The sequence below is a fragment of the Rhineura floridana genome, chromosome 5 (genome assembly GCF_030035675.1).
Source record: "Rhineura floridana isolate rRhiFlo1 chromosome 5, rRhiFlo1.hap2, whole genome shotgun sequence".
Classification (NCBI taxonomy): Eukaryota; Metazoa; Chordata; class Lepidosauria; order Squamata; family Rhineuridae; genus Rhineura; species Rhineura floridana.
This window is the reverse complement of record NC_084484.1, coordinates 134089576-134102121: the sequence shown is the minus strand read 5'-3', so window position 1 is coordinate 134102121 and position 12546 is coordinate 134089576. Positions and strand designations below refer to the sequence as shown.

At 42.7% G+C, this 12546-nt stretch overlaps 1 protein-coding gene across 5 annotated transcripts in view; it reads right to left on the bottom strand.

Moving 5' to 3' along the window:
- CD47 (CD47 molecule) overlaps positions 1-8425 on the bottom strand; it is a 94285-nt gene extending 85860 nt beyond the window's left edge. For 4 of the 5 annotated variants that reach the window (XM_061628116.1, XM_061628117.1, XM_061628121.1 and 1 more), the window contains exons 1-2: positions 7874-8425; positions 3661-4014 (exon numbers count right to left, since the gene is read on the bottom strand). In XM_061628116.1, the coding sequence (XP_061484100.1) occupies positions 3661-4014; positions 7874-7922 (403 nt within the window). In that variant the 5' untranslated portion in view covers positions 7923-8425. The remainder of the gene's footprint in view (positions 1-3660; positions 4015-7873) is intronic. The other variant, XM_061628118.1, reaches the window with a different exon arrangement.
- Positions 8426-12546: the final 4121 nt, after the last annotated feature.

Sequence of the window (12546 nt, the reverse complement as noted above, 5' to 3'; positions counted from 1 at the left end):
GTATGTGTGTTATGTGCCTTCAAGTTAATTATGACTTATGGCGACCCTATGAATCAGCGACCTACAGTAGCATCTGCTGTAAACCATCCTGTTCAGATCTTGTAAGTTCAGGTCTCTGTGGCTTTCTTTATGGAATCAATCCATCTCTTGTTTGGCCTTCCTCTTTTTCTACTCCCTTTTATTTTTCCCAGCATTATTGTCTTTTCTAGTGAATCATGTCTTCTCATGATGTGTCCAAAGTATGATAACCTCAGTTTCATCATTTTAGCTTCTAATTATAATTCTGGTTTAATTTGTTCTAACACCCAATTATTTGTCTTTTTTGCAGTCCATGGCATGTGCAAAGCTCTCCTCCAACACCACATTTCAAATGAGTGGATTTTTCTCTTATCCGCTTTTTTCACTGTCCAGCTTTCACATCCCTACACAGAGATCAGGAATACCATGGTGTGAATGATCCTGACTTTGGTGTTCAGTGATACATCTTTGCATTTGAGGATCTTTTGTAGTTTTCTCATAGCTGCCCTCCCCAGTCCTAGCCTTCTTCTGATTTCTTTTTTTTTTTTCAATTAATTTTTATTCTAATTTTCAAAACCAAAATAATACAAAAAGAAAACAACACAAATCAATAACTAATACAATACAAAAAAAATACATATATATAAAAATATTGACTTCCGATTTGTCATAGTTCAGCTATAAATCTATAATATATAACAAACCTATCTCTTAATAGATTATAAAATCACCTTCCTCCAGCGGTTATCTTAGTTGGTTTCAAATCTCATTAACATCATATCATTTTAATATTCCACAAAAAGTCAAAGAGAAGTTTCCAATCCTTGAGATATATATCAATCAATTTTTTTTCTAAATAAACATGCCAATTAATCCAGCTCATCAAATCTACTAAATCCAGTAATTTCAAAACACTATAATTCAACTATAAATCTATAATATATAACAGACCTATCTCTTAATAGATTATAAAATCACCTTCCTCCAGCAGTTATCTTAGTTGGTTTCAAATCTCATTAACATCATATCATTTTAATCTTCCACAAAAAGTCAAAGAGAAGTTTCCAATCCTTGAGATATATGTCAATCAATTTTTTTTTCTAAATAAACATGTCAATTAATCCAACTCATCAAATCTACTGAGTCCAGTAGTTTCAAATCGCTCTTCTGTCATTATCCATATTGGGTCCATCTTCCATCTTTACGCACCCAAAAATCTTGCTGTCATAGTCATATAATAAAAGTCTGATAGGAATTTCCTCCATCACAGATATTTTCTTACCATCAAATCCAAACGTAACACTGAAGCATTGTTTCAAAGCCGCATCTCTGCTCCTCTTTTCCACATGATACACTAGTACATTTCTTGAAGGTTTTTCCATTGACACAAAACAGGGATTAATTCTATTAACTTTCTCCATTTCAAGTTCCATGAAATCCTTCCAGTCCAGGAATTTTTTTGAACCGATAATATCTTTATCTCCAATCTCTTCAATTCCTTCAGAGACAGCGCTGTATTCCAAACTGTAATATTTATCTCCAGGATCCGTCACAACCAGGAAATCCAAATCTTTTTTCATGTCCATATTTAAGCCAATCTCCATAGATTGAACCTTGCCTTTAATTTCTCTTTCATCCTTTTTTTGTTTTCCAGATCTATCTTTATTTTCCTTTCTCATAGAATCCTGAGTTTCTTTCAGCTCCTGTCTCATTTCATGAAATTCAGTTCTCCACGCTTGTCTATTATTTCTCAGTTCTTGTTTTATTGAGTTAATCCCATCCATTATTTTCTGAAGCATGTCTAGAAATAAAGTCCCTTCTTGTACATCCATGATCTTCTTAATTGCCATTCTTAAAACCAAAAGAACAAAACTCCTTCAATTTTCAATGTCCCAAGCAAAGAGCAGTTTATTTCTTTATCCAGTTACAAAGGAGTTAATCTTTCCAACCAACTAACATCACACGCTAGACAGTCCTTATCTCTTAAATGTCCAGAAGTGCAAAAACAGCTTTTAGTTCACAACGTTCAAATAACTAGTAGCAGAGAGAATGAGCAGATTCGTCAACAACAACAAAAAAAAGTAGATCAGAAAAAATAGTCCCTTATATATATTACACAAAAGTCTTGTAAATCAAAAAGATTTCTTATCTCTCCCAATCAGAAAGCTCTCATCCGTTGTAATCTTTAAAACGCAATTTTCCATGTCAGCTTTTTGCAATAAAAAAAAAAAGATAAGCTATTTATATTTTCTTCCCCCTTAGTTCCATAAATAAAGAAGGAAAGTCTTACCTCATCTAGGTTATCTTAATTGCTGTTACTTTGACAAATCTCTTTAGCTATATAGATAAGAAAATGATAAATGTAGACAGGAGGTTTGCCTGCTAGTCCGTTAAAAAAAAACAGGTCACTTATCCAGCTGAGCTAGCATAAAATCCTCGCTCTGTCTGAACTGCTGGAAGACAGACAATTCTGACGAATTCCAGGCTCCAACAATCAAAACAAAACTATGTGGCAGATCTCACGCTTCTTCCTTATCCGGAAGAAATCATCCCCAGTCAGAAAAAACCCTTCTGACTGAATTTAAAACTGGGTAAGTTTCATCCAAGACGGGAGCCCGTCTCAGAGGCAGCACAGGCAGAGGGATCCTCCTGGGAAGTGCCTTCTTCTGATTTCTTGACTGTTGTCTCCATTTTGGTTAATTACTGTGCCAAGGTATTGATAATCCTTGACAAGTTCAATGTCCTCATTATCAACTTTGAAGTTCCCAGATGCCAAGTTTTATTTGTGAACCATTTGCTCAATTGTCTTTTTCACTACACAGCAAACTTGACCCTGACCCAAGATCTCCAAGTAGATACAATCAATGTAGACCGCAACAGTGTACATTTTTGGTTACATTTGTCCCAATGTACATCACTTTTCATTTATTTATTTATGCTGAATGGAAGTTTCCATTTCACTGCCCATTCATCCACTCTGAGGAGATCTCTTTGCAGCTCTTTAAGTATCCCTTGGATTTTACCATCTTAGATAAATCTGCTGTTACCTGCCAATATGGCTACCTGTACCCCACCATTTTTTTTTTGCCAGCTGCAGATGATCCTGGTCCTCTAGCAAACAGAAGACCAAGCAATACATAGATTTCCCCTTCTCCCCCAGAGTTCTCCAAAAGCAGTAGAGAACATGGTGGGAAGTTTCTTATGCTGTACTAAGCAGGTAGAAAAGTCTTCTCCAAAATTCAGTGCAACATGAGACCTTTCCCTGCTTCTCGTACTGTGTCTTGCTGAACTATGGACACTCTGCCTATTCTGAAGCCCTGTATTATATGAAATAAGTCCTCTCCCCTTTCTCTAGCACAGCTTTTCCTAATCTTTGGGTCCCCAGATATTGCTGGACTACAACTCCCAACAGCCCCAGACAGCATGGCCAGTTATCAGAAATAAACTGTAGTCCAGAAACAACTGGGGACCCAAAGGTTGGGAAAGGATTCAGGGGTGGGGAAGCTGGCTACTAAGCCAAGCCAAAATGTGTGGACTCCTGGCTACTTCACTATACACCCCAAAATCCAGATAATTAACATGTGGGACTTTAAAAGCACCAGTCTCAATATGTAACAGAGAAAAACAAGACAAATAACTTACGTGAACCATACAGAAGTTCAATTACGGTCTTTCCTTCTCTATGAAACTCCACTACCACACACGTGTAGTTTCCAGGAATTGCCTCACTTCGTGACAGCTTGATTGAAGCAATACCAGAAGTTAGGCTTTCCAGATTCAGTAAGTTTGTACTCTGAAAAGTACTGTTTCTGAGAAATTTGTGCTCAAAGCCATCAAAAGAAAAAAAATCCTCCCCTTCTAATTTCCACTTCACAAACATGTCTGCTGTGTTTTTCCTTTCTAGATTAGTTGCTATGCAGGGTATAACTATTTCAGTTCCATTACAGGCAGACACTGAAACAGACTCAATCTTCTGAAACGTCAACTGGGCAGAACCTGCAAGAAAGAAAACAGTTATTACTTGTTTGAACAAAAATAATTTAAGTCTAGCATAACACTGCAAACTTTCGAAAGGTACATTCTATTGAGAATTGATCCTGTACAAATTCAAAGGAATGAGGGCCATCTAAGAACAGTTCTGGGTGCACTGTTCCCCTATTTGCTTAAGTAGTGGAAACTTCAGATTTTATTAATTATTCTATCACAGCTGCTACCTCAGAAGAATGTAGAGACAACAGCATAAAAAGGAATAAAAACTAGCTATCAGGTTTTTTCCACTGCATTATTTGCGATTCTAATGTTCAGGATTATCTTCTTTCTTTTTTAAAAAAAAAAATTTGTGGTGATTGCTTTGTTCAAGTACTATTGTTAAACCATCAAGATCATACCATTTAGAAAGTGGTGCCAATAGTTTCTAACTTTTTTTTCTTAGAAATACATCAGTTTTACTATTTTACAGATATCAGCCAATATAAGAACCTTCTCCCACTTTTTCAAGCTTCTGCACTTCAGGGGTTTACATTTCGAGTATTCAACTAACTCGTCCCGTCAGTGCAACGTCCTGTCAGTCCCAGTAGCACAACAGGCCTTTCCTGATATCCTCTTCCCATGAGGGGGGCATGCCCTCCTGAAATCTGCTCCAGAAGGTTGGGGGAACCCCTAGAACAGATTTAGGGGACACACAGGGGGAAGAGAGGGGGGAAGTTTCATTGCTCTAGCAGAAATCCTTCCAATGATGGAACTACTTACTCAACACTGCATTGAATACAATCCTTAGTATTTATTTATTAGCAACTGGAAGACTTATTTGAACTTCATTGGACAAAGAATCATATTGTGGCTTATAATGGTTCTTAAGATGTTGAGCCCCCAAAGCTCTGGTACTGTCACAGGCTTCAGATGGCTTCTTAGCATTTTAATTCCTCAGAAGAAACTTATTTTGAAAGTAAGGCTAACCCCACTTACCCAAGAGTAAACCCCACTGAACTGAATGGGACTTACTTCTGAGTAGACATGATTAGGATTGCAGCCTAATTCTGTTTCTTCTCTTCTCTACAGATAATAGGAATTTTGGATCAGTTTAAAAGTGTACTATTTTAAGACTTCCCTCAACTATCAGCATTTGGAAGCTCTTAAAAACATTTCTTGTTAGAAAAAAGTCCCTGTGAATCTTCATTCTCATCCCAGGAATATCGACGCATGCCAGTGTGTGTACTTGGGATGCAGTCCTAATTCCCAGATATGCCAGCTGGGAGAGGTTAGGTTGTGGCATATCTCTAGCCCCCTGGCTGTACTGGCCTTAACACAGCATAAATGATTTATTCTGAAATATCTACTTACACTGGCTAAGGGTAAACTCTACTGGCATAAATTAAGCCAGTGGAAGTGATGTGGGTGGAAAGGACAAAAAAGGGGTGTGTCAAGGGTGGGGAATGAGCAAGTGGGAGCATGGAAAAGGATAAAGGAAATCAATGTGCAACATAAATCCCTTCATCCACTGTACCCATTCACACCACTTGGCTTACACCACCAAAAACCACAGGTACAACTAAAATTTGCCCCACAGGAGTCAATGAAAGGGGAGAAAATAGGGTTTACATTGCCCCCCCAACCTGCCACCAGGCAGGATGAGTTAGGATGCAGCTTAATTTCCACAAGAAATAAACCAGTATATCCACCTAGTTAGGACTGCTCTGTTAATTTCCTTGTACTTAATGTTTACAAGATTGCTTGTGGAGATGATAAGAACATAAGAAGAACCCTGCTGGATTAGAGCTAAGGCCCATCTAATCCAGCATCATGTTCTCACAACGGCCAACCAGATGTCAACAGGAAGCCCTCAAGCAGGACCTAAGAGCAACTGGAGATGTGAAGAACTGTAAAAAAAGAAAGAAAAATTGTGGGGCTTCCCACCAATTTTTCTGATTTTTCCATTTTCTCCCATTTTTTCCTGAAACAAATGGGAAAATTTGGGAAAGGGGGGTCAGGTTTTGAAGTGGAAGAGCCCTCTCTCCACCTGCAGTTCCCAGCACCTGGTATTCATCCAGTGGAGGTAGAAGATAGCCCTCATGACTAGCAGCCATTGATGGCTTTGTCCTCCATGAATTTGTCTCATTCTTTTAAAGCCATCCAAGTTGGTGGCCATTACTTCATCTTCTGATAGTAGTAATTATTCATCCACAAAAAGCTGACATTATTTGAGGGTGTCCTACACTTTAGAAAGTCCACTAGTGTTTACAGATCTCAGAAGTATCTTTAAAAAAAGATGCAGATCTTTAGTTTGAAACAGTCTGCTCCCCACCCTTTATCTAACCTAGCTAAGCCTTTTCACACTATCTTCAAAACTCTCTCTCATACAAATTATAGACTGCTTGCCGCTTGGTCTTAAAGGTTGACAGATATAATTTATTACATCTGTAGACAATTGGCAGTGGTGTACATTGTGTAATTTGATCATTTGTAATCCCTCTGTAACCCAGCAACTTCAAAGCCTGTAGGCCAACAGATGTGGGTTCTTGAAGGGTCATCAAAACTATAGGCATGCAGCAGAGTACTTCACCTGATGCATCTCATCTCTGCAACTGACGTATGACAAGCAACTGAGCCAACTGAGCCACTAGCATGGTAGCTACAGATGAGAAGAAATTGCATGTAGGCAAATCCACAGAATTCCATGCAGGTGAATGGGGGGGGTGTGCACCCAGAATAAAAATGCAGGAAAAAAGAGACATCCCTCTTCTGCCAGCCCCCAGTAGGTAGCAAAAAAAATTGCAAGCTAGTAATGTTTGTGGACTTCTTTTACAATGCTTATTTAAGCATGTGTTAATCCCACCCCATAACTGACAGAAGGGGTGCAACTACATGCACAACATGGATTATTCAGTTTATATCCACTGGCTTTGGCAAGTGAGCAGCCCAAGGGAAAGGAGTGTTCCCCCCTCCCCACAGTGAGAGCATGAGCAACTGCTGTGCACATGTGCTGCAAAGTTTTAAGGAAACAGGAGCCAAACAGAGGGAGACAGATTACACGCTGTCATAGCAGTTTAGGTGGGTTCTTTCAAGGGCAGCAGCCATCACCAGTAAAGATTAATTGTGAAAACGCAAGCGGGCGACCAACCAACTACAGCCTGGCCCTCCTACAGCAGCCTTAGAGACACAGCTTCGCAAGAACAGGCAGGCGCATATGGGTGAGGGAGGGAGAGTGAGAAAGAGAAAGCCATCTACCTAAATGTCTTCCGTATGGTTCGAGGCACGGCAGGCGCCAGGCTTGCCAGCGCCCAGCTCTCACCTCCCAGTCCCACACAAGCCTGCTGTCGACTCTGCTCACTGCACATTGTGAACAGCAGGAATCCTGAAGCGAAGCTTATGGAAAGCATCAGGCGTTGGAAGGAGAAGCCAATCCCAGAGCGCATCACCCTAAAGCCTGCCTAAATCGCGGGCTAGCTCGAAGGGGAGAGGGGGGGGGACGCGGCGAAAAGCGAAGCCCTGCCCGTCATTGCCCACTTTGGAGGGACGAACGACGACGACTCCCTCTCAAAGGACGGCGCGAGCTTCCCCTCCACCCCCAACCCCGTTTGGAACAGCCGGCCTTGCACCTCTAGCCCCAACACAACCCCCTGCTCGGCCTGGGGCCTCGGAAAACCCAGGGAGGGAGCGAGCGAGGGAGGGAAATTGCACTGCTACTCAGAGCCTGCCACATCTCCCGCGGCCCCAAGAGTGGCGCGGGGCAACCGCTCGCGTTCTGAGAGGAGGAGGAAAGTCAGCGGTTAAGACGGTTGAACAACGATAAACCTCAGTGGAAGGGCGGGGGGAGAAAGAAAAGAAGACGGGGGGGAGGAAGAGGCAAGGAACTCACCGACGCCCAAAGTGCCGAGCAGCACCCACCACACGCGCAGCGCCCACATGTCCAGCCTAGGGGTGGGGGAGCCTCCGCTCTCCGCCGCACTGATTCTCCTCGCACGCCGAAGGAAGGCGGGGGCGAAGGAGAAGCCGGAGCGGGGACCTGGAGTCGCCCAACCCGCAGCCTGACGAGCTTCCGCTGCTCCCTCCAGCCGCAGCGAGCGGGGCGGGGCCACACACGGCTTTTGCTTTCGCTCTCCGCCGCGGGAGGGGAGGGAAAAGGCGTGGGAGAACGGAGTCTCCGCACCCCGGTCCCGAGCGCCGCAACTTGGAATAGAACGATCTGTCTTCTAATTCGGCGTGAGGGCTGTCGGGCGTTCTTCAGGCTTTCCTCTCTTTCGGCTCCGCAAAAAGACGAAAATGGTCGGGCAAGGGCCCGGAGTAGGGCTGAGGGATCATTGGAACCCTCCTCTGAAGACCTCCGGAGCCAGCCCTGTTGATGGCCTCAAAGCCGAAGCGCTATCCTCGATTGCTCCGGTCTTGTAGCTACGAGGCAGTGATTGCGCAAGCTTCGGAGTTAACGCAGAGCGCTTGGCGTGACTGAGGAGAAATTTTGCGTCATGCTGAAACTTATGCCCGTCAGGCGAAGTGGGCGCCGTCAAGGATGCCGCCTCGCCCATCTTATGTATATGCAGTCTGGGGTGATACAGTGCATAGTCCTTATGGGCTTTGGAGCGAAGTAAAGCCACTTTTCGTCGGATCTGCGGAGAGCGTTTTGGTGTGGCCTTGGGCCAGGCGCTGTCTCAGCCTTGCCTACCTCACAGGGATGTAGTGAACCTGGAAAAAAAAGGACTATGGAACATTTCCAGCACTGAAAAACTTGTATGAAAGCCATACACAATAATAATGTGTTTATCCATTTCCTGAATCTTCAGTGGCCGAATCCTAAATATACTATTGTTTATTCTGTGAAAAATAGACTAAATACTCCTCAAATCCATATACCCTTGCTTTCCCTGGTGCCTTGTGATTCTGTCATCTTAAAAAGAGTTGAAATAAATAGTGCTTTTGAAATAATTGCAGTTAAGCCCAAATAATTATGTAAATTGACAAATTTAAAATTCAAATTTATGTTGTACTGGGGAACATCAAAACCAAATTAATTTAAAATCACTGAAATATTTATATTTGTTTTTGTGCGTTTTTCAAATATTTTGTTGCTGTTGTATAATACAAATGCACTCAACTAACTCGTCCCGTCAGTGCAACTAAATTAATTAATCAATTAATTAATCAATTAACTAGGGTAGCCTTGCATTTAAGCACTCACCTGTTAGCCATAGTAGGATGGTATATATATTTTTATGATGGATGGATGGATAGAAGGCAGCAAGGAATTGCGTGCAGGTAAGCGCATGGAATTCCATATTGGCAAGTGACAGTGGTGGTGGAGGAACAACAAATTTCACCATCTGTGCTCTGCACCTACCATAGAAACCTAGTGGGCTACTAGTGGAAGGAGTCCTCTTCCTCTGTTCTCAGCGTAAAAGGTGATGGAGGAGGTGCAATGCTCTTTGTTCCTCCTCTACCATCCCTAACAGGCTAGTAATTTTTGTGGGCTTGTTTGCAAGGCTGAATTAGGGCTCATTTAGATGTCACTCAGCCATGTGGAGACTGTTGGTCATCTGAATGGGAGAAGCTGCAGGCATTTCTAACATTTAAATCCCATTCTCGTAACAAACAAAAAATTGCATAATTCTAGGGTATTTTTCAAAAACGTACAAACAACATTTTCAGCCATAACATAAAATGTAAATTAAGTACACAGAGACAAATTTAATTACCCTGCACAATGTATTCATTGTTAAGCTATCTTCCTTTCCCATCCTTCCAGCCAAGAACATTGGCTATCTGATCAAGTCAACCCAATAGGTCTTAAAGTATTACTGCTGAATGCCAGGTGGATAAAAGCTAATCCACATTTTCCATATCCGGTTTGTCATCTGACAGTCCTCACTTTGTTCGCTCTTTCCCAATAAAAAAACCCGCTTTTTTTGCGCCCACACACGCAGCAAGAGGACCTGTACTTCTTCTCACTTTTTCCTAGCTCCGTCCATAACACTCCCCCCTATCAACCAATTGGTCCGCAAAAATATGACGTATGCTCCTCTCCCCCTTTGCAACAAAGCACAACAAGGCGCATGCACTTGAACGTACCAGCGCGAAAGTTTGAATTTCCTGATAGTTTGGTAGCAGTGACTGTAATGGAGTTCCTTGTAGCTCACCACTCTGGAGCAACGCCAGCCGGTGGGGTGTCTCCAGGTGTCCCTGACCATCCATGGGGATTGTGGCCAGTGCAAGGAATTAGTGCTTGTAATTGCCGGGCGAATCCCCCGTAACCCTTGGGCTCATTCACTGCAGGGTTCAGCCCCGGACCGTTATGCGGCTCGGCGGCAGGAATGCTGCCCCTGAGGGAAGCAAACAGCCCCCCCCATGGGTGGCTACTCTTGGCTCAGGCAGGGAATGCGGGCAAACAGCCCAGCGTGCTGCTGTGTCAATCTGCACTGAAGCGACCAGCACAGGCTTTGTGGTGTTCCCTCTGATAAAAGAAACATGCAAACCACTTATATGCCTATAATTCCTGTATTTTTGTTTGTTTGTATTCGCGATATTTCGCAAAACCAACTGTATGCTTTTCTACCTTTATGCATGTTAACGTTTCTGGAAATACACATAATTGCAATTCCACTTATTTCTCCAGAACAGCAAGTAATGATGTGTCATGTCTAGGAAGGTAGACCACCAGTCTCTATGGTTGTGGGTGGCTAAGACACTCTAGCAAACTGCTTATATGCCAATCATTCCTGTGGGTTTTTTGCTTGCATTTGCCATATTTCACAAAAGCCACTGTATGCTTTTCAGCTCAGCTGGGCTGCAGAGAACCTGCAGGCTGTGGTTGAAATTGACAAGACTCAAAGAGAGTAGCCTTGCAGGCAGGAAAGCGAAATTGACTAAAGGTGTGTGAGTGTCAGTAATCCAAGCCTCTATTTCTCTTCTCCTCCCCCCCTCCACTCTGGATGCCTGGAAGCAAAGACCAATATGTTCAAGAAGGTCATTTGATGCGTGGTGAGGGGTGGGAGGTGGAGGTTAGGCAAAGATAAATATTTTCTCCCTTGAAAAAGTTTCCAAACAACCACAATTGCAGATCTCACCCTGAGTGGCTGCCCAGTTTGCAGGCTGGCTAAAAATTAACCCTGTTGCTGCTTCTGTGCAGTAGAAGTTGCAGGGGGGGGGGCAACACCACACCATTGCTCTGATAGGTTCCTTTTTCCTGAGCTTTCCCCGGACATTTGTGCACATGCGCAACAGTGGAAATACATGATTGGCTGAGAATGAGGGAAGGGATATGGGGAACCGCCCAAGAACCGCCCATCAAACGCCCACAGCTGTAAAGTCCGCAGTATTGCATCCAAGCGCCTGAAGATACAGCGGATGATTCCCGGTTTAAAAAAGCAAATCACATGATTTGCGGTATTGCAGGAGCGGATTCAACCGTGCAAAAAATGTACAAAAGCGTGCGTCGTCATATGGACAACCGAAAAATAATGAAAACACAAAGCGATCATGTCACACATTTTACAGTCGTCTGGATGAGCCCTCAGAAGCTGACTGCTCAGATTTTGCATGTGCAAAGGGCTTTATCAGTTTGTGCATTGGGACTCTTGATGAAGAACAGATTTGTTAGGCAGAATTGTTGCGATCCTCTGTGATTCTAGACAGCAATGACAGGAAAGCACCAAAAATTAAACAGAAACCAAGGGAGGAAAAAACCTCAAGGTGCCAAGGTAAGCAGTAAGCAGTGAAAATATAAACTGTTCCAATGTTTATTCAGGCCTAATGAATTTTGGGTCAACAAGACTCTTCTTCAAGGGCAACCTAAAAACCTTGACAATTACTCCTAGGATATCCAAGCAGAGCACAAACAGGCTTCCAACTTATATTATTGCGGCTTTCTGTTTGACCTTGGCACTTTGAGATTTTTTCCTCTCCTGGGTTTTGTCTACTGTGATTCAACCATCCTTTCCAAATCTAGCAGTCCCCCAGATTTGACCATGTATGAGAAGCTGTGGATGTATCACCTGTACTGCTGCCTACCAGTCTCTCAACCTGAGCCGGTGGAGGTTGTCCCATGGGCGGTAGTGGAGCCTTCAGGCTTATTGCCCTGAGTGACTACACCATTTGTTTGCTGCTTCTCAAGCTGGATGACCACCTATTGGGTGCTGTAGTAGTACATTACCTGCATCAGCAGGGGGTTGAACTACATTATCTTTGAGATCCCATTCAACTTTAGGTATCTGTGATTCCCTCTTGTCATTTTTTGTATAAGAACCTCTAAATTTGTGCAACATAAAATATGTGGACAAGGTTCTTTGGAGAGTATAGTCTCACTTACATGAAAGGAAGCTCTGGTGAGACCCCTTCTTACTATAATTGGATCTTTCTAATTTGAAACATTAATGAAACTCTAGGAAGAGGATTATGTGGTGATAATAGCCCAAATTCAGGTTTTCCTCCTCAATGACACAATTATTTGGTTCTACTTCAGTCTATCTTCTTACCTAGAGTTGGGAGTAAACTCCCATATCAATATAATGGACCTGCACTGGGACATGAATAGGGACAAAGTGA